The sequence below is a fragment of the Vulpes lagopus genome, chromosome 3 (assembly GCF_018345385.1).
Source record: "Vulpes lagopus strain Blue_001 chromosome 3, ASM1834538v1, whole genome shotgun sequence".
Classification (NCBI taxonomy): domain Eukaryota; kingdom Metazoa; phylum Chordata; class Mammalia; order Carnivora; family Canidae; genus Vulpes; species Vulpes lagopus.
In genome coordinates, this window is record NC_054826.1 from 73,453,941 (window position 1) to 73,474,803 (window position 20,863).

Consider the following 20,863-nt stretch of genomic DNA (forward strand, 5'->3'; position numbering starts at 1 on the left):
GCTGGTTCAGTTCCAGACCACTGCAATAAACCAAATATTGCAATAAAGTGAGTCAAATGATTTTTGTGGTTTCCCAGTGCATATAAAAGTTATGTTTACACTATACTGTAGTCTATTAAGTGTGTAATAGCATTATGTCTTTTAAAAAAGCCAGTGTACATATAGCTTAATTAAAAAATACTTCATTGCTAGAAAATGCTAGCTGTCATGTTAGCTTTCACCCAGTTGTAATTTTTTTGGTGGCTGCTGACTGAGCACAATGGTATTTGAAGGTTTTTGGTGGCTGTGGCAATTTCTTAAGACAACAATGACTTGCCATATTGATTAACTCTGTTTCATGACTAATTTCTTTGTAGCTGCAATGCTATTGAATAGCATTTTACCCACAGTAAAACTTTCCAAATTGGAGTAAATTCTCTCAATTGGAGTAAGTCCTGATGCTGCTTTATCAACTGAATTTATGTAATATTATAAATCCTTTGTTGTCAACAGTATTCATCAGAGCATCTTCACCAGGAGTAGATTAAATCTCAAGAAGCCACTTTCTTTGTTCATCCATAAGCAGCAACTCCTCATCCTTTCAAGTTCTATCATAAAATTGCAGCAGTTCAGTCCCATCTCCAGGCCCCACTTCTAATTCTAGTCCTCTTAATATTTCTACCACACTTGTAGTTACTTCCTCTCTTGAAATCTTGAACTCCTAAAAGTTGTCCATAAGGGTTAGAATCAACTTCTTTTAAATTCTTACGGATGTTGATATTTTGACCTCTTGTCATAAATTACAGATGTTCTTAATGACACCTAACGTGGTGAATCCTTTCCAGAAGGTTTTCCATTTATTTCATCAGAGAAATTACTATCTATGGCAGCTATAGCCTTACAAGATGCATATTTCTTAAATAATAAGACTTGAAAGTTGAATTGACTCCTTGATCTATACGTTGCAGGATAGACGTTGTGTTAGCAAGCATCAAAACTACATTAATGTACATCTCTATCAGAGCTCTTGTATAACCACGTGCATTATCAATGAGCAGTAATATTTTGAAAGGAATCTTTTTTTCTGAGCTGTAGATTTCAACAGTGGGCTTAAAATAACAGTAAACCATGTTGTAAACAGATCTGCTGTCATCCAGGCTTTGTTCCATTTATAGAGCATAGGCACAGTAGATTTAGCATAGTTTCTAAGGACCCTACGATTTTCAGAATGACAAATGAGCATTGGCTTTAATTTAAAGTCACCAGCTGCATTAGCCCCTAGCAAGAGTGGCAGTCTGTTCTAGGAACTTTTGAAGTCAGGCGTTGACTTCTTTCTAGCTATGAAAGCTCTTAGATGGCGTCTCCAGTAGAAGGCCAGTTTCACCTACATTGAAAATCTGTTGTTTATTGTAGCCACCATTGTTAGTTATCTAAGCTAGATCTTCTAGATAACTTGCTGCAGTTTCCATATCAGCGCTTGTTTCACCTTGCAGTTCTATGTTATAGAGATGACTTTTTCCCTTAAAGCTTATTTACCAACCTCTGCTAGCTTCAGATTTTACTTCTGCAGCTTTCTCACTTCTCTCTCGGCCTTCATGGAATTGAGGAGAGTTAGGACCCTGTCCTTGGATAAGGCTTTGGTTTAAGGGAATGCTGTGGCTGGTTTGATCTTCTATCCAGACCATTTTGCTATCTATTTTGCTTTCTTACCATTCCTGTGTTCATTGGAGTAGCACTTTTAATTTCCTTCAAGAACTTTTCCTTTGCATTCACAACTTAGCCAACTGTTGGGCGTAAGAAACCTACCTTTTGGCCTGTCTTGGTTTTTGGCATGCCTTCCTTACTAAGCTTAATCGTTTCTAGCTTTGGTTTTAAAGTGAGGGATGATTGACATCTTTTCACCTGAAGCCTTAGAAGCCATGGTAGGGGTAAATTGGCATGATTTCAGTATTGTATTTTAGGAAATAGGGAGGCCAGAGAAGAAGGAATGAGACTGAGAATGCTGCTTTGGTAGAACCGTCAGAACATACACATTTATCAATTGCATTTGCTACCATATAGGAGTGTGGTTCGTGGTGCCATAAAACAGACTAGTGATATCAGAGATCACTGATCACAGATCACCATAACAAATACAATAATAATGAAAAACTTAGAAATAATGTAAGAATTACCAAAGTGTTAATAGACATGAAATGAACAAATGCTTTTGGAGAAATGGCACCAATATAGACTTAGTCGAGTCCCAGCTGCCACAAATCTTCAATTTCTAAAAAAAAAAGAAATATCTATGAAGCAAAATAAAATGAGGCATGCAAGTAAAATGATTTAAAAAGATTGGTAGGTTATTTTAATCAGGACAAGGTCAGAAAGGGGGTATTCTAGAAGGCTGATTTATTTTAATGTATGTTGTAATATATTGACAAGAAGATTGTTAAGACTGGCAAAAAGACTTTAGAAGGAATAGTATAAAAATAAGCTCTTAAGTAGAAAACAAGAGTATTTTTTGTTTTATGTGCTTGTAATCCATAAAATAGTCCCCACTTTTGGATTCAGTGCTGACCTCTGGCTTACTGATTTCTACAACTAGTCAGTGTCTTTGATTGTGTTTGGCAAGAATTTCCCAAGGCCGCCCAAGCTATTTGCAACAGGTCATTGCTTCTAAAGCTTGCTTTTTTAGAAATGTGCCTTAATTTCCATTGAAGTCAGTTTTGTTCTCTAAAAAAAGAAATACAAATTAAGGATGAAGGTTGAGTGAATTGTATATACCAGCTTATTTCTGATTAGGGTACACTGAAGTCTTGCATAGCATTTTTGTTTGTTTTTTAGTGTGCTCTATAAAGTCTCCAACACTATTGATTCAAAAATATTAATGTATTTGTAAACAGGGAATCAAGTAGTTCATAAATACTAATTTAAAATTCTGCCTAAAACCTAAAATTTTAGTGATAATAATAAATCACATCAACTTCAGGTTTTATCATATAATGTGTTGTAAAGAGTCAAGTCACCAGAATTGATTCACGATTATGTTTTAGAAACATTTTATGTATTTTATTTTTTTATTTTTTTAAATATTTTTTATTTATTTATTCATGAGAGACAGAGAGAGAGGCAGAGACACAGGCAGAGGGAGAAGCAGGCTCCATGCAGGGAGCCTGACGTGGGACTCGATCCCGGGTCTCCAGGATCATGCCCTGGGCCAAAGGCAGGCGCCAAACCACTAAGCCATCCAGGGATCCCCTAGAAACATTTTAGACATAACATAGCATTACTTTTATGTAACATAAAATACCAGGTAAAGTATTTGAAAACTGTTGATCATACTCCCAGGAGTATATAGAGACAATTATGTGGCAAGATGTGGTAACATCTTTTTCTTTTAAACCCTAATTGTTTTCTTTTTCCGAGTCATATAGTTAGGTTTTGGAGGAATAGAGAAACAAAGAATTATTACATAGGGATGGAGATAGATAGATAGATAGATAGATAGATCCATCTATTTTCATATAATTTTGTGTGTGAGAGAGAGAGAGAATCTTCATCCCTTTCTGGGTTCTTCCCTCCCCCGTTTTTTTTGTTGTTGTTGTTGTTGTTTGCAGTATCTATGTTCCTTAGGAGACCATATAAATGAGATTAATCTCCCCATACAGGCATGCCTGGGCAGCTCAGTGGTCGAGCGTCTGCCTTTGGCTCAGGTTGTGACCCTGGGGTCCGGGATCGAGTTCCGCATCAGGCTCCCTGCATGGAGCCTGCTTCTCCCTCCGCCTGTGTCTCCGCCTCTTTCTGTGTGTCTCTCATGGATAAATAAATTTAAAAAATAAAATCTTTTAAAAAATAATAATATCCCCCATACAGAATTAAATTACCTTCTCATGAAGAAAACATTCATTTTTCAATCTTCTAACTAGAGATTTTTAAAATGCATATCTCATATGCTTATAAACCTGTGAACTACCATTGTGAATATAACTCAAGTTTCAGTTGTGTTTACATTTCTTATTTTATAGAAAGGACATTTGGCTTCAGGATCCTATAGAATTTATAGAACCTTTTGGGTATTAGATAATTTGTTATTTTGTTAAGTTCTTATGATTAAGTGATGATGCTGTGAAAATGATGGAATTGAAAACAAAAAATGTGGGAGAAAGCTATGGTGGTGTTTTCATTTTATGCACAGACAAAATTAAAATAATTTGCCCACTGACCTGCTGGGTATTGCCTTAAGTGACTTCAAATTATCGGTTACCATTAGGCCACAATGTCTGATAAAAATAGTTATAGAAAAGCTACTTTTAGAGAAAAAACATAATGCGCCAAAATAGTTCTAATTTTCGTTAAGCTGTTGACTGAAATTGGCTTGTTTGAATCAATGTGAGTTAAAGACCATTTATCACTTTTAACATTTTTGTTTCTAAATAAAAATAAAACTAATGTGAGAATATTGCTTAAAAATATACATTTAAAAACTATAAAATATTACAATGTTTTCCCTTATACAACAGAATCAATTTTTAGCCAATAAAAACTACATCTGAACGTCATTTAAACTTTCTGAACATCAGTCCTATTTCCAGAACTATTTACTGATTAATAGTCTTCAGAAGTTAATAGAAATTAAATTTTTTTCCACATAGTTTCACAGCTTAAATAATTTAGCCAGAATGAGTGTGTATCACATTATTTCCTTGATTATGTGAATGAGGAAAGAATTTTATGGATAATAGAAAACGTTAGCCCATTTTCTCTTCTGCCATTTGAATCTTTATGTTTTTGAAAGAGAAATTCTTTTTTGTTGTTGTTTATTTATTTAAAAGATTTTATTTATTTATTGATGAGAGAGAGAGAGGCAGAGACATAGGGAGAGAGAGAAGCAGGTTCCATGCAAGGAGCCTGATGCGAGACTTGATCCCCCAGGATCACACCCTAAGCGGAAGGCCGGCACTCAACTGCTGAGCCACTCAGGCATCCCTTTTTTTTTGTTTTTGTTTTTGTTTTTTTTGGGGGGGGGGGTGTAAATTGTAGTCTGAATTCAAGGCTTCTGAGTTAACCAGAATCAACCGGGATCTCTGGGTGGCGCAGCGGTTTGGCGCCTGCCTTTGGCCCAGGGCGCAATCCTGGAGACCCAGGATCGAATCCCACGTCAGGTTCCCGGTGCATGGAGCCTGCTTCTCCCTCTGCCTATGTCTCTGCCTCTCTCTCTCTCTCTCTCTCTCTCTCTCTCTCTCTGTATGACTATCATAAATAAAAAATAAAAAAAATAAAAACCAGAATCAACCAAGAATTATAAAAACATGTAACACCCAGGACTTAATTATGTATTGATTTTGATTAGTAAAGTTTTTAAATAGGTATATCTTAACATTATATATGTAGAGAAGTTTAAAATTAATCTGTGGTGTTCTTAATAAATCCAATATGAGATCTTAGAAGCATAGCATTAATGTTAGAACACTATCTTTAGGAAAATTATCATTTTTCAATGCATGTACCTATTTTTACCCTCCTACAAAGTTCACAGATGTGGATGGTACCAATCTTTGTATTCGATAAGTATAATTCTCATTCACCTAAGAGAATAAATCTTATCTTTCAAAGTGAGTGATTTTTCTCCTCCAAAACCAGATACATTATTATATTTGGAAGGCTGAATATGGTAGAGGAATATATCCAGGGAAACTCGTTTATTTGTGAAAGTCTTAAAAAATGATTTGTCTCAGTATTTTTTTTCTTTAATTATTAATGAAAAGGATTTGGTCATTGAGTTCTTTTCCCTTGCTCATGAATAGATTTCTATATTCATGAATATAGGAATATATAGATGTGTGTGTGTGTGTGTGTATACATATGCCACATATGTGTGTGTGTGTATAAAATGCAGCAATTTATGGAAATAGATTTGCAATTTGCCATCAAATTGCCTCTATTGAAAGTTTCTAATCTTGCTTTGTATCAGTAATTTATCCGTTCTTATTTTAAATCATGGGTAGGCAGACTACCACCATGGGCCAAATCCATCCTGCCTCCTGTTTCTGTAAGGCCTTTTTTTTTTTTTTCTTCCAGATTCTGATAAAACATTTAGGACTTTTACATTTTTAAAAAGAAAAAGTCACAAGAAGAATAATATGTCATGACACCTGAACATCCTGTGAAATTCAGGTTTCATAGAATGAAAATAAATTATTAGAACACAGCCATGCTATTTCATTTATGTATTGTTTATGGTATTGTTTGGCAGCTTGTAGTACTACAATAGCAGAGTTGAGTACTTGCTGTAGCAGTTAGTATGACCCTCAAAGCCTAACTTATTTATTCTTTGGCCCTTTGTAAGAAAAGTTGGCAAACTTTTTTCTTAACCCTTCGTTTAAGTCATTAAAAGACATGGAAGCTCTCATTGGTAGATTTAATTAAACTGCAGATGGTTTGGACAACTGCTTTTTGAAGATCTTTGTAGTGGTCTCAGACTAAGTAGGTTTCTTGTTCCAGTAAATCCTTTCTAACAAAGTGGATTCTTCTGTAAGTTATACAAGAATTGCTATGATAGCAGTGGGTATCACTCTTGACCTACATGGACTTAAAATTCATGTTTTTAACTGTTGGCTAGCAGCCCCAGGGATCTAAGGACAAGCAATCATTTATAGTTTTGCTGAAGCGTGAATTTAAATTATAACTGTGGGAAAATGGCGTGGCGCAATGCATGTTTAATTACCTAACCTGACATTCAAGATACAAGTAGTTACTTTATACTCTTAATAAAATACAGTCAAATGTGATTTTTTTTTTAATGGAGAAATTTATGTAACGTGATGAGATTTAAGAGGTCACCACAAAGGTCAAGGATTTTATTGCAGGGAGAAAAATCATTCCATAAGCTACATATTATCAATATTCGATTAAAAGCATGTATTAGGTCATTGTGTATTAGGAATTGTCCAAAACAGGGATCCCTGGGTGGATCAGTGGTTTGGCGCCTTCTTTTGGCCCAGGATGCGATCCTAGAGTCCCGAGATTGAGTCCCGCGTCGGACTCCCTGTATGGAGCCTGCTTCTCCCTCTGCCTGTGTCTCTGCCTGCCTCTCTCTCTCTCTCTCTCTCTCTCATGAATAAATAAATAAATAAATCTTTAAAAAAAAAAAAAGAAATTGTCCAAAAGGAGAGAAACTTGGTCTTGTCATACTTCTTGCATTCTAAAATGAAAGTGTTATCCTAGACATCAGTTAGGACTTTAGAGCAAATCTCTGAGAGTTATTAAGCCAGTCAGTTCAGTCATCTATCTAGAAACCTAACAGCTGGTATATTATTCTCTAATTCAAGCTACCGTCAGCTATTCTGTCAGTAGTTATATACAGAATATATGTGACATAAAGAAAATATTTGTTGAACCAGTATGAAGCACTTTGTCGTGGTAAGACAAAGAGTTCCCTTATTATCTTAGAAAATTTGTTACGTATATTATGAACAGTCATAATATTCCTCTCATTAAACCTAGTCAGGGATATCTGAATATCTTCATGCTGTAATCTTATTTTTTATACTAATGTGATTGTTATTTTTTTCTTTTGAACTGGAATGAAGTAGAGAATCGCTTAAAAAATAAGGTTAGTCGGGGATCCCTGGGTGGCGCAGCGGTTTGGCGCCTGCCTTTGGCCCAGGGCGCAATCCTGGAGACCCGGGATCGAATCCCATGTCGGGCTCCTGGTGCATGGAGCCTGCTTCTCCCTCTGCCTGTGTCTCTGGCTCTGTCTCTCCTTCTATCTCTCAAGAATAAATAAATAAAATCTTTAAAAAAAAAAAAAAATAAGGTTAGTCTTACTGTCAGAATACAGATTCTAACCTGATTTTGACTTTCAGATTTTGAGAAATGCTTTTTTTAAAAAAAGATTCATATTCTTTCTACATATGAAAAAAAACTTTCTTTATTCTCTCAAATAGTGGTTTAGGGCAGTGTTTACCTAGAAATAAGCATTTGAGAATTTGTAGGTCATGACGAAGTCACATTGCAAAAGAGATTGTATTCTCTTTGATGCTGTCTGATAAGATTGCATGAGTTTATCCTAAATTTCCCCTCTTAAATGAGTGTTAGATGGTTGCTATGTATGGAATTTTACATAACTAATGTGAGGGGTTACAGCAATATAACTTCGACCTGACGTTCAGTTCTTCACTTTTTTTTTTTCAGTTCTTCACTTTTGACCCATTCTGACTTCATAAGATAGTCTTTTACTTTTGCTGCCTTTTACTTCTTACATATAATGTGAAGAAATGTGTCAAATTTTGAAAAGCAGTTATAGTAAACAATCTAATTCATTCCTTTTTGGGACACCTGGTTGAGCGCCTCCTTTGGCCCTCAGGGTATGGTATGATCCAGGGCCACGGGGAACTCGTGTCCCACATTGGGCTCCCTGCATGGAGCCTGCTTCTCCCTCTGCCTGTGTCTCTACCTCTCTCTCTGTGTCTCTTATAAATAAATAAATAAAATATTTTTTTAAAAAGGTCATTCCTTTTCATTGTAACTACTTCAGAGGAGAATGAGAAAGGAGCCTGAGCTCTCAGAGTTATAGAACTAGATTCAGATGCTAAGGGCTCTCTATCTACATCCTGATGATATAGCCATGCACCTCCCTGGGTATAACATGTAAAAAGGGAATAATAATTTAGGCATTAGAAAAGTGTTACAAAAATTGTTTTGTACAGAAAGCACCTACCACGGTATCTGTCATAATAAACATGAGCAATCATGTTAGCTGTTCTTATGTACATTAAGGTGCCCCACTAATGTTCAGTTAGAGTTAAATTCTATCTTTGTAAATGGAGAAACAGCACACAAGTGAATAATAAAGGTAGTCCAAAACTTCACTTAATTATTTAGAGCTTTTCTGTGCTTTCTACATAAGCTTCTAGTAAAGCAAATCTTGCTTACCTGATTATTTTCCTATTAGTCATTTGCTGGAAGTTACAATTCACAGAATAATACATAGCATAGAATTTATGAAGGAGAAGAGATTCACAGAGGGTGCTATTGCTTCACTGTCTGGGTGATTTGTTTTGGGGAAATTGAAGAAATACATATTTCACTTCATATAAAAATTATGTGTATAGGTAACTTAATTATTGAAAAATTACTGTGTAGTTGATTTTTTAAAAATCTGACTCAAAGCACAACTAAAGTTAATCATAGTCTGAAAGATAGTGAATATTCATATTAATAATCTATATTAATTACAGATCCTTAGTTTTGCTCCTCTGTGAGTTTGCCTTGTAGCCTTGTATCTGAGTTTTAGCACATTCACAAAATTGTTCAATAAATAGAAAACAAAAAAAACCTCACCTTATTTGGCTACCTTGTAGCAATTCTTTTTTTTTTTTTTTAGTTTATTTATTCATGAGAGACAGAAAGAGTCAGAGACACAGGCAGAGGGAGAAGCAGGCTTCATGCAGGGAGCCCGATGCGGCAGTTGTCCTGGAACCGCGTGTGGGATCACACCCTGAGCTGAAGGCAGACGCTCAATCGCTGAGCCACCCAGAAGTCCCACCTCGTAGCAATTCTTAGAAGATTTGATTACTTAATCCTTTAAAATGGGGAATGATGACTACCACAGAAATAAACCTACAGGAACACCTGGGTGTTCACAATTTCAAGGTTGTGGGATCCCACTTAGCATGGAGCCTGCTTGAGATTTTCTCTCTCTCCATCTTCCTAGATCCCTCTTCCATATTTTCTCACACGCTCTCTCTCAAATAAATAAATAAATTTTTTTTTCTAAAAAAGAAATACCTATAACTTACAGAGCAAAGTTCTTTAGCAATATGACTATCATAACCAGACAGTTTGTTGGGATAATTTTCTTGAGTTTTAATTGATTTAGTAGTATATGTCATCCAATACCATGGATAATTCAGAATTGGATGTCTTAAGAAAACTAGTTTCAGTTATTTTTTAAAAGTCTCACTATGAAAATGTATTCATTAAGATGAAAAGAGTCAGATATTAGTAACTGCTTTATAGATGAGGAAATTGATATGTAGAAATTTGAAATTCTATAAGGTCCTTTCAATAACTAGGTTCAAATCAGTTTTCTTTTTTTTTTTAAGATTTTATTTATTTGAGCTAGAGACAGAGAATGAGTAGTGGAGAGGGGCAGAGAGAAAGGGAGGAGCCCATTCCACACTGAGCAGGGAGCTCAGCTGATGGCTCATCCCAGGACCCTGGGATTGCGACTTCAGCTGAAGACAGATGCCTAACCAGCAGAGCCAATGAATTTATCAGTTTTTAATGGTATGCTTTTCTCAGTAGAAAATGAATGGGTTCGGGCCCCTGGATGATTCAGTCTGAGGAGCCTGTGACTCTTAATCTCAGGGTTGTGGAGTTCAAGGCCCATGTTGGGTGTAGGGATTGCTTAAAAGTAAGATCTTAAAAAAGAAAAATTAATGGGTCATTGTTGAGGAAGTATTTCTATGTTTAATGATCTTGGAAATATAGCCCATAGGTAAGTTATATCTTAACTTTTTACATAAATATAAATAAATATTGAACAGTTTTTTATTCCAATAGGGGTTTTGTTGTTTTTTTTTGTAGGTAAACTCTATGCTCAATTTGGGGCTGGACTTCTCACCCCAAGATCAAGCATCACTTGCTCTACCAACTGAGCAGCCAGGCACCCCTAATAGTTTTAAACTGTAAAATTTAATACAAGAAACTAGTTTTATAGAGCATACCTGTACCTGTCTACAAAGTATTATCAGTGCTGCTTTAATAGCAATTAAACCCTTCCACCTCAAAGTATAAAAGCTTGGGAGAAATACAAACTTGGTATAAGTCACCACTGACGCCCACATAATTGTGTGGTTTTCTAGACAAATGCCCATCTTTTTGCTACTTAAATGTCTAGAATAGGAGAAGAGTGGTTGTGATGAAAGTGGGGTTTTGGCCTAGAGAAGAAACAAAACAACTACAGAAACAAAACCAGAATGTAAATGTTTGAAGGACTGTGGGGTAGGACGTGATTAGACTTGTGTTTGCTTGACTTCAGGAGTTGAACTTGGATCTGTGTGTGGAAGGTAAAGTAAGAGATTTTAAAAGAATTTGATAGCTTTCAGAGTTGTCTGAAAATGGTAATGGTTTTCCTTGGAAAATAGAATGTTTTCCTGTGTTTCATCTCATAGACTAGACTGTTACCTGGTGTGCATCAAGAGGCTTATAGTCTAAACTTTCCATTGTATTTTCTGTTCCTAAGATGAAGAGGTTAACTAAGTGTGCAGTGCATTCATTATTAAAGGGGTGTGGAGAAAGGGATTCTAGAAAGTTTCTTTACAAAAAAGAATGTCATACACATTTTTCCCCCAAATAACAGATTTTACCCACTTTTTGTGTGATACTTTCCCACTCTAAGTATTTCCTTCTGTAACATAGCATTTCTTTATATTTTCCAAGGAATATAATTGATAACTTTGAAGTCCTTTATTCCTCTTGGTGTTCACTAGGCATAAATGAAGTATCGGAGTCTTTACCACACTGTTATTACAAAAATACATAATGGTCCTGTAAAGTAGTAGGTGAGGTAAGAAGAAAAAGCTTAATTTAGGTAAACTTTAGAGTAGAAGAGTGAAGTATGACTTACATCATTAGAGGTCCTTCTTTGTACTCTTCAGCCACTTTTTTGACTTTTCCAAATTGCCACATTATTTTTATTCACTAGATATAATTCCCTTTACTTAGCTCCCTCTGTTCACTGGTTTCCATGATCTGCCAGTCCACTTTTATAAGGGCCGCCAATTGACAGTGCTGCTTTGTTGTTCTTCCCAGCTCTACTCTAGGGCTCCTGCCGCTGATCTCAAATGCAGGAGCAGCAGAGGTGCTTTGAGAGAGAGAGAACAGAATGTCAAAGAGTCCAGCGGGGGACCAACAGATTGTGGGAAACCATGTGACTGTGTGATTCACATCTCCAAGGAGAGAGAACCGGTTGTTTCTGTGTCTAGATCCACCCTGTTATGAGGATAATACCATCAATAATGTAATTTTAATTGCCTGGATGCTTTGACACTGGCTTGAAAAAATAAAAATTTTAGCAGTGAAGTTACTGGTTAGATGAGTTTGAGTAGAACTGAATTCACTGACATTTAAATCAAGATAGTGGATAATGACTTGTGTAGTTTAAAACTCGAACATTTTAAGCATTATGGGAAGAGAGGGTAATTCATCTATGTGTACATATGCATTGTCACTAAAATACTCAGCTTGATTCTTTTGCTACCAACCTTAGATGACCTGATGCTATTTGGTTTGTATATTGCTTCTTATCATGAAACCCTTAAAAATATCTTTATCTAAGGCCACACTTAAAGTTAGAAAAAACACATTAGTAAATTTTACATTTTGTCTTTAGGACATCGTTGTCAAGGATCAAATCTTACCATGGGTTAATTCTTATGCTCTGTTAATATGTAATTGCTAATGAACTATAACTTACGAATTTGTGTTTTTGCATACATTTAGATGAAGGAATTTTCTTCAATCCTTAGAAAATATAGGAGGGAGAGTTTGTAACATTAATGTTAGGACAGCGTAACATGGACTTTTGTTTTAATCTGTAATTCTAGGACGACATAGACAGCCTAAACCCAGTTCTCAGGGACAACCCGCAACTTCAGGAAGAAGTGAAAGTCTGGGTAAAGGAACAAAAGGTTCAGGAGATTTTTATGCAAGGTAACTATTTTGAAGTTATTATGCATTAAGTTTTTTTTTTTGGAACTGGGCAGTTTTTCATGTTTGGTTTTGGTTCAGTTATGTGCAGTGTTTATAAAAAACTCAGTTTAATATTTTGAGTTATATTCAATCCAGGGAAAAGAATAGCAAAATCACAGTTTCAGTAGAAAGTTGATAACTTCACCAGTTTGTTAACTAATTTGAGCTAAATAACTGACATGAAATTATAACCACACAGGTGTTTTGTTGATAGGAAAATCTCCATATTACAGAATACAATTAGGTGTGTCCTTCCTGGAGAAGGAAGTATTGTTTGCAGTAGAGGATTGCCCAAAGCCACAATTGATTTTCTTTGAAGAATGCTGTTAGTATCTGATAAAAGTGTCCTATTTCAGCTCACCCTTCTCAGCAATAACCATAATACTAGTTTTAGTTTTGTTTCCTTTTTTTAGTAAGCTCTAAATTTGTCTATAATGTGTGACTTTCAGACCAATGAGGTTTTATATAATTCTTAGTGATTTCTTTTTCTATCAGTAGAATCATATATTTTAAGCTTTTTCTGAAATTGAATTGAAACTGGGACAGTATGATGTGAAGTATTGATATTTTGTTGAATGTTTTTAAAAAGGAATTTTGTTGTTAAGTACCCATGTTCATCTCAGCCCTCAACTTCCATGTCATTTAATTTCAGCATTAATAGAGATAATTTCTAAGGTGTGGCTCTTCTGCTTTGTTACAGGTATTTATAGCAGCAGATCATCCACTTACTAAATTCTTCTTAGGCTAAGTATTCTTTAAAATTTAATATAGAGAATATGAAAAATACACAGAAATAGAATATTTCCGTGAACTTCCATCTGCCTTTTAGCCCCAAAAACGATGGTTTGCCCCATCCACACTGCTGTTTATTTCTATCAAATTTCAGACATCGCCAAATTCTGTTTTTAAATAAAGCCAACATACCCTTATTCCCCTAAAATTAATAGTCCTTTAATATTAAATACTGGATAATCATGTTCAAATTTCCATTTGTTTTATTAATGCCTTGAATGATTTTTAACAGGATTGACTGATCTTTATTATTATTATTCATTTATGAATTTTAAATCAGAGGAACCAAAAAAAGTCCACAATTTAATTGGTTGATATGCCCTGTATCTTTTTTTTCTCCTTTCCTTGCAATTATTGAAGATACCAGGCTAGTATATTCTTTAACAACTTTTGTTTCCTTATCATATTCTTAGAGGTGAAAAAATGAGGTAGTATATATAGTCCCTGTCCATCCTAAGCTGAATTATTTTGTAAGGCTGACTCCAAATTGTGTTTTGTGGTAGGAATAAGGCAGTTAGGAATTGAAAATTGTGCTAGTGGAAATTGAAAATTGGTCATGTTCGGAGTAGTTCTATAAGCTTTTACTGTATTACATTCTTAGAGTCTCATTCTTTATAGTTAGACTAGAGTTTATATAATTGATTATAATGGCTCTGAATATATTTAACTTATAGGTCAAATGGAATATTTTCTATACATTTGTAAATTGACTTTTAGGCTGATACTGGCAGTTTTTTTTTTAATTGGCAAATATCAGCTACTAATTATATGTTAAATGGCTTATAAACTTATAAACTGTCAAAGCATCAACCTAGGATTCAGATAAGTAAATTCATTCCTAACTCTTTCACTTAAGATTTTATTTAACCTATCAACCTCACTTTCTTAATTTTTATAAAAGGGAAAATAATACTGAATTGAAGAAGATTAAATACACACTAGCTTTGGCAGCTTTTTCTAGCTGTCACAGAAGATTAAAATTTATAGTCGTTACATGGAAGTGTTTTGGCAACTTCGAAAACTCAGATATTGGGTTCCAAATTTTACCTTTTCCGGGGATCCCTGGGTGGCACAGCGGTTTGGCGCCTGCCTTTGGCCCAGGGCATGATCCTGGGATCGAATCCCACCGGGCTCCCAGTGCATGGAGCCTGCTTCTCCCTCTGCCTGTGTCTCTGCCTCTCTCTCTCTCTCTCTGACTATCATAAATAAATAAATAAATAATCAAATTTTACCTTTCCGTTTCAGCCAAGTGTATTCCTCTATGTACCCCAAACCCTATTCAGTAGCTTTATACAACCTTGTGACTTTGTAGACTACTCTAACTTTACACTTTGTTCTGTCCTCTTATAACTCCTGATCCCAGAAACCTTCTTTCTGACTTAAAGTACTTTATTTCCATTGAATTAGGAAATATATGTGTAGTAGAGTGTGTTCAACGATAACTTCACAGTGATCTGGCTCTAAGGTATACAATTTCTAATAAATTTTTTTTGAAAACTGATACTTGAATAAGATATTACTCATCACAAAGCTCCTGTTTCTCCTGAAAGGTAGTTCTTCAGTGAAAATGTCTCCATTTAAGATACCCCTATTTCTTGTGTGTATGTATGTGTGTTTTTTTAAGGTCCTTATTCCTTAAATGGATACAGAGTGAGAGTATATAGACAAGACTCTGCCACCCAGTGGTTTACTGGCATAATTACTCATCATGATCTCTTCACTCGCACCATGATCGTTATGAATGATCAGGTAAATAGTATAACTAATATTTTTGAAGAGAAATTTATAATGCCAATATTCCATGCCTTCCAAAAAATGGTTCAACAGTTTGACACTAAATAATTTTCATCTTTAGGTTTTTTTATGGTTGTAATACTCATAATAAGTTTAAATGTGTCTGATATTAATTAGAGGTCACTTTAGGTCACAGGGAGATTAATGATAACAAATTTATTTCAACAATGATTAAATAAGTGCCTGAAATAGAAGCATCAAACTCTTTTAATTGATTAATTTTTTTTTATTCTTAGGAAGCTAAAATTCTTTCTTAAAATCTTTTTCTGTCTCCAGTAATAAATATATTTCCCAAATGATTTTTTTTCACTAATGAAAACTAATGCACACCACTGTAGGTTTTGTCAAAACAAATTTCATTAATGGTATGCTCCCTTAAGTTTTATGGTGAATATTAAGGATTCAAATTTCATATGAAGTTTTAGAGAACAGTCTGAAAGTCTTGATTTTAAATCTTTCAAAGCTGTGGTTTATTGACACACACAAACACACACACACACACCCAAAAAAAATAAATTTTACGTCTTCCAAATTAAGTGGATTGTGGAGGGTGTCTGAGTACCCCTTTAGAAATGATTCAGATGCTTTGGTTAAAATTTTAGCTAAAATGCTAAATTATATTGTTAGGCCACATTTAATTTTTTTCCTAAAATGGTGAGAAACTTTCACTTCTCAGTGAAACTTTGAATTGCCGTTGGTTTTTGAAATAGTTGCTTCTTTAACCTTTTTCAAATTACTATTGTTTGTATTCATTTACACTTTTTGTCATTTTCTTCTTAAAGTGTATTTTCTTAGCTTTATTTTATAGCTGGGTTTTTTTTGGGAAATTACTTCTTAATTTTTAAAATACATTTTATGACTTAGTATTATGCTCCCGATTAATTCTTAAACTTGCTTTTATACCTAATGTTACACCGACTAGCTGATTGGGTTTAATTTTTATTCTTGTTTTGTGTCATGGATTAGGTACTAGAACCACAGAATGTCGATCCTTCTATGGTTCAAATGACCTTTCTAGATGATGTTGTTCACTCTTTGTTAAAAGGTGAAAATATTGGCATTACATCACGGCGAAGGTCTCGTGCCAGTCAAAATAGCAACACAGTTCACGTATGTATGTTGTTAGTGATTTATTATTATAAAATATTTTTCCTTAGGTTACTTAGGATCAGTTAATAATAATCATTGTTAAATTATTTTTAGAGTCATTATACACGTGCCCAAGCAAATAGTCCCAGACCAGCAATGAACTCCCAAGCTGCTCTACCAAAACAGAATACACACCAGCAACAGCAACAAAGAAATACTCGTCCAAGTAAGAGGAAGGGCTCAGATAGCAGTATACCAGATGAAGAGAAGATGAAGGAGGAAAAGTATGATTATATAGCACGAGGAGGTAGTACTCATTTTTTTATGGAAATGAGAACAAATAAAAATACATTTAAGATATATTTAATATTTTAATTAATGAAAAATAAAACTTTCTCTTTTTAAATCTTATAGAAAACCCCAAAGGGAAAAACAAACAGTTGCTGAATAAAAGAAGGAAACCTGAGGAGGATGAAAAGAAACTACATATGAAAAGACTACGAACCGACAATGTTTCAGACTTTTCTGAGAGCAGTGACTCAGAAAATTCAAATAAAAGGATGATAAATAATTCCTCAGAGCCGAAGCCAGAGAATGAGTTGAAAAATAAAAACACTTCAAAGATAAATGGAGAAGAAGGAAAATCCCAGAATAATGAGAAGGTAGGAGAAGAGACACTAATAATAGATAGCCAGCCTCCCTGGGATCAAGTACAGGAAGATAAAAAACGTGAAGAAGCAGAGAAACAGAAGTCTGTTGACTCTCAGCTTCAAGAAAAAATGATTATTCATTCATCAGAGCAGGCCACACTTTCTGATCATAATCCTAATGATTTACTTCTTCAGGAATGCAATATCGAAAAAACACACACAGTGGAATTACTACCAAAGGAGAAGTTTGTATCTAGACCACCCACACCAAAATGTGTTATTGATATTACAAATGACACTAATTCAGAAAAGGTGGCTCAGGAAAACTCAAGTACCTTTGGCCTTCAGACACTTCAGAAAATGGATCCTAATATTAGTGATTCAAAACATTCTATTGCAAATGCAAAATACTTAGAAACAGCAAAGCAAGATTCTGATCAGAGCTGGGTCAGTGATGTAGTTAAAGTAGATTTAACCCAATCAAATGTTAGAAGTACTTCCTCAGGAAATGATCATCTGAATATGGAAAAAGAGAAAAATCAGTATGTCTCTTACATGTCTTCTCTAAATGCAGTTTCTATCACAGAAGATAAGCTACATAAGCGAAGCCCACCCCCAGAGACCATAAAATCTAAACTTAATACTTCAGTAGATGCTCACAAGACAAAATCGAATCCCTCACCTGAAGTTATTAAACCCAAAGTTACCCATTCTCCTGATTCTGTAAAGTCTAAGGCCACTTATGTGAATAGCCAAGCCACTGGTGAAAGAAGACTAGCAAATAAGATAGAACATGAGTTATCAAGATGCAGTTTTCATTCAGTTCCTATTCGAGGCAATACATTGGAAGCTACAAAGAGCCCGCTTATCATTGATAAAAATGAGCATTTCACAGTTTACAGAGATCCTGCACTTGTTGGGTCAGAAACAGGAGCTAACCACATTTCACCTTTCTTAAACCAGCATCCCTTTCCTCTTCATTCTTCATCCCATAGAACCTGTTTAAATCCAGGTACCCATCACCCTGCCTTAACTCCTGCACCCCACTTACTTGCCGGATCATCCAGTCAAACTCCATTACCTACCATTAACACACACCCTCTTACTAGTGGTCCACACCATTCTGTTCATCACCCCCATTTACTTCCTGCCGTGTTACCTGGAGTGCCTACTGCCTCCCTACTTGGTGGCCACCCACGACTAGAGACTGCTCATGCCAGCAGCTTGAGCCACTTAGCATTAGCACACCAGCAACAGCAACAGTTGTTACAGCACCAGTCACCTCATCTTCTTGGACAAGCCCATCCTTCTGCTTCATATAATCAGCTTGGACTTTATCCAATTATTTGGCAATATCCAAATGGAACACATGCGTACTCAGGACTTGGTCTACCTTCCTCAAAGTGGGTTCACCCAGAAAATGCAGTTAATGCTGAATCTTCATTAAGGAGGGTAAGTTATACTGTGGTTTGCCACATATCAGTATATACTTATTAATCAACATTAATCACATTTTATTATGGTAAAATGTGTTAGAACTTTACAAACATTTTTCCAATTATGGTGAAACTTTTGGTACTTAGTAACTCTGGAAACATGGAAGCTGAAATCTCAGAAAAGCCAAATTATTTTAAAAAGCCAATTTTCTGACATACCTGTTGTGAAGAATAAATGTCTTCGTAACTAATTGTGAATCATATCTATAATTATTTTTGATCAGCTAAATTCCTAGAAGTGAAATTTGTTGATTCAAATTTATATAAAATTGTAAGGCTTTTGGTATATATCATCATATTATTTTTTTTTAAAGAGGGTAGGGAAAGGGGGAGAGAGAATCTTGAGCAGGCTCCATGCCCCATGTGGAGCCCAGTGGGGGGCTTATTCTCAAAATCCTGAGATCATGACCTGAGCCACCCAGGGCCCCATCATAAAATTATTTTTTAAGACAAACTGTTATATTTCCCCATTAGATATATTGATGGTATGTTACAAGCTATAATTCTCTGATGCTCTTGTTCTCATAATGGTGTCTAGGTTGGAGACTTTTGGTATTTGAGAAGTAAAGTTGGGACTGAGATCCTGCCAACATCAAATGTGAGGAATATTGGTGAAGGTGGTGGTATAGAGAGCTCTTATTCCTTCATGAGCTAATGTGATTTCTCTAGCCACATTTATTTTCATATTAAGAAATGATTGTTGAGAATTGCATGGGTGGCTCAGTCAGTTAAGCTTCTGCCTTCAGCTTGGGTCATAATCTCAGCATCCTGGGACTGAGCCTGGCATCGAGCTCCCTGCTCAGCAAGGAGTCTGCTCCCGCACCATGCCCTCTGCCCCCCTCATACTCACTCTAATAAATAAAATCTTAAAAAGAAAGAAATGATTGTTGAGGCCTTTACCATCCCCAGTATCAAAAATAGTGAGAATGGGTCTCTTAAAATTTAGGACACAACTTCATCATTGCTGCAGCCCAGGTTGCTCTTCACGTATCCCACAGACTCGTTTTAAACGTGGTTGGTTGGTTGGTTTAGGTTTTATTTATTTGAGAGAGCACAAACGGGGGGATAGGGGCAGAGGGAAAGGGAGAAGCAGACTCCACACTGAGCCCAATGTGTGGCTTGATCCCGGAATCCTGGGATCATGACCTGAGCAGAAGGCAGACACATCCGACTAAGCCACCCAGGCACCCCCTATTTATTTTTATTGTGGTAAAACATTAAATTTATCATACTAATTATTTTTAAGTATCCAGTTGAGTAGTGTTAGGTATGTTTATATTGTTGTACAGCAGATCTCTAGAACATTTTCATCTTGCAAAACTGAAACTTTATATCCATTAAACACTAATTACCTTCCCTCTTTCCACTATTCCTTGGCCAAACACGTTTCTACTTTGTTTCTGTAATTCTCACTGCTATAGATAATTCATTTAAATATTCATTATATGAATAGATATTCATACAATATTTGTCCTCGTATGGTTTCTTTCATATATCATAATATCTTTAATGTTCATGTTATGGCATGTAACATGATTTCCTTTTTAATATTCTACTGTAGAAAGTTCATTATGTGCATGTACCGTATTTTCTTTATACATTTGTCAGTGGACTTTGAGTTACTTCCACCCCTTGACTATTATGGATAGTGCTGCAGTGAACTTGTGAATTTTTTACCTCTTTCACATTTGGGCAAGATCTACAGTAAATATGTTGGGAGTGATGATTTGGAAGGTAATTATCCCTGATACCAGGATTATCCTTGATAATCCTGCTCACACAGAGCCTTGGTAATATATGCAAGGGTGGTGTTCCTCATGCCAAGTTTGTCCAAGGAATTGTTATATTCTGAGTAGCCGTGATGACATAGATTATGGTCGTGAGTCCTTCCTTGATTCCCAAGTTGTGATTGTTAACCTTAGTAGTGGTAAAGGGCATCAAGTGGTTAGTGGTGCAATATAGAGTGCTAACAGTTTGATAATTTGTATGGTTTAATCCCATAACAAAATAATTCTTTTGGGCTCCACTTCTTTGTATATGAGCTTTGGCCTGCCTTAATGCAGTCACCAGTAAACTCCATAATTTAATCTGTGCCAACATCCCCACAGTTGATGCTGGCAGGATTTCAATTCTAGAAGAATTGTGCTTGCATTGGTCTGATCCATAAGCTTCCTATTTCCATTCTTGATGGTGCTATTGAACTTGTAGTTGGAAACTTACTGGAATGTATACATTATGTAGTTGATGTCAATGAAAAGTCACTAATTACTGTAGTATCCTCCTTGCCATTATTGAAAGCGGGCTTGGTGACCCTAGTGCCTA

General features: G+C 35.5%; 1 protein-coding gene across 6 annotated transcripts in view; it reads left to right on the forward strand.

Annotated features, from left to right (window-relative positions):
• The window catches only part of JMJD1C (jumonji domain containing 1C), a 325,530-nt gene that overhangs the window by 264,886 nt on the left and 39,781 nt on the right, over positions 1-20,863 (forward strand). For 4 of the 6 annotated variants that reach the window (XM_041746944.1, XM_041746940.1, XM_041746942.1 and 1 more), the window contains 5 exons: positions 12,576-12,681; positions 15,137-15,261; positions 16,273-16,416; positions 16,510-16,702; positions 16,810-18,497. In XM_041746944.1, the coding sequence (XP_041602878.1) occupies positions 12,675-12,681; positions 15,137-15,261; positions 16,273-16,416; positions 16,510-16,702; positions 16,810-18,497 (2,157 nt within the window). In that variant the 5' untranslated portion in view covers positions 12,576-12,674. Of the gene's footprint in view, positions 1-11,976; positions 11,990-12,575; positions 12,682-15,136; positions 15,262-16,272; positions 16,421-16,509; positions 16,703-16,809; positions 18,498-20,863 lie in introns of those variants that run through there. The other 2 variants (XM_041746943.1, XM_041746945.1) reach the window with 2 other exon arrangements.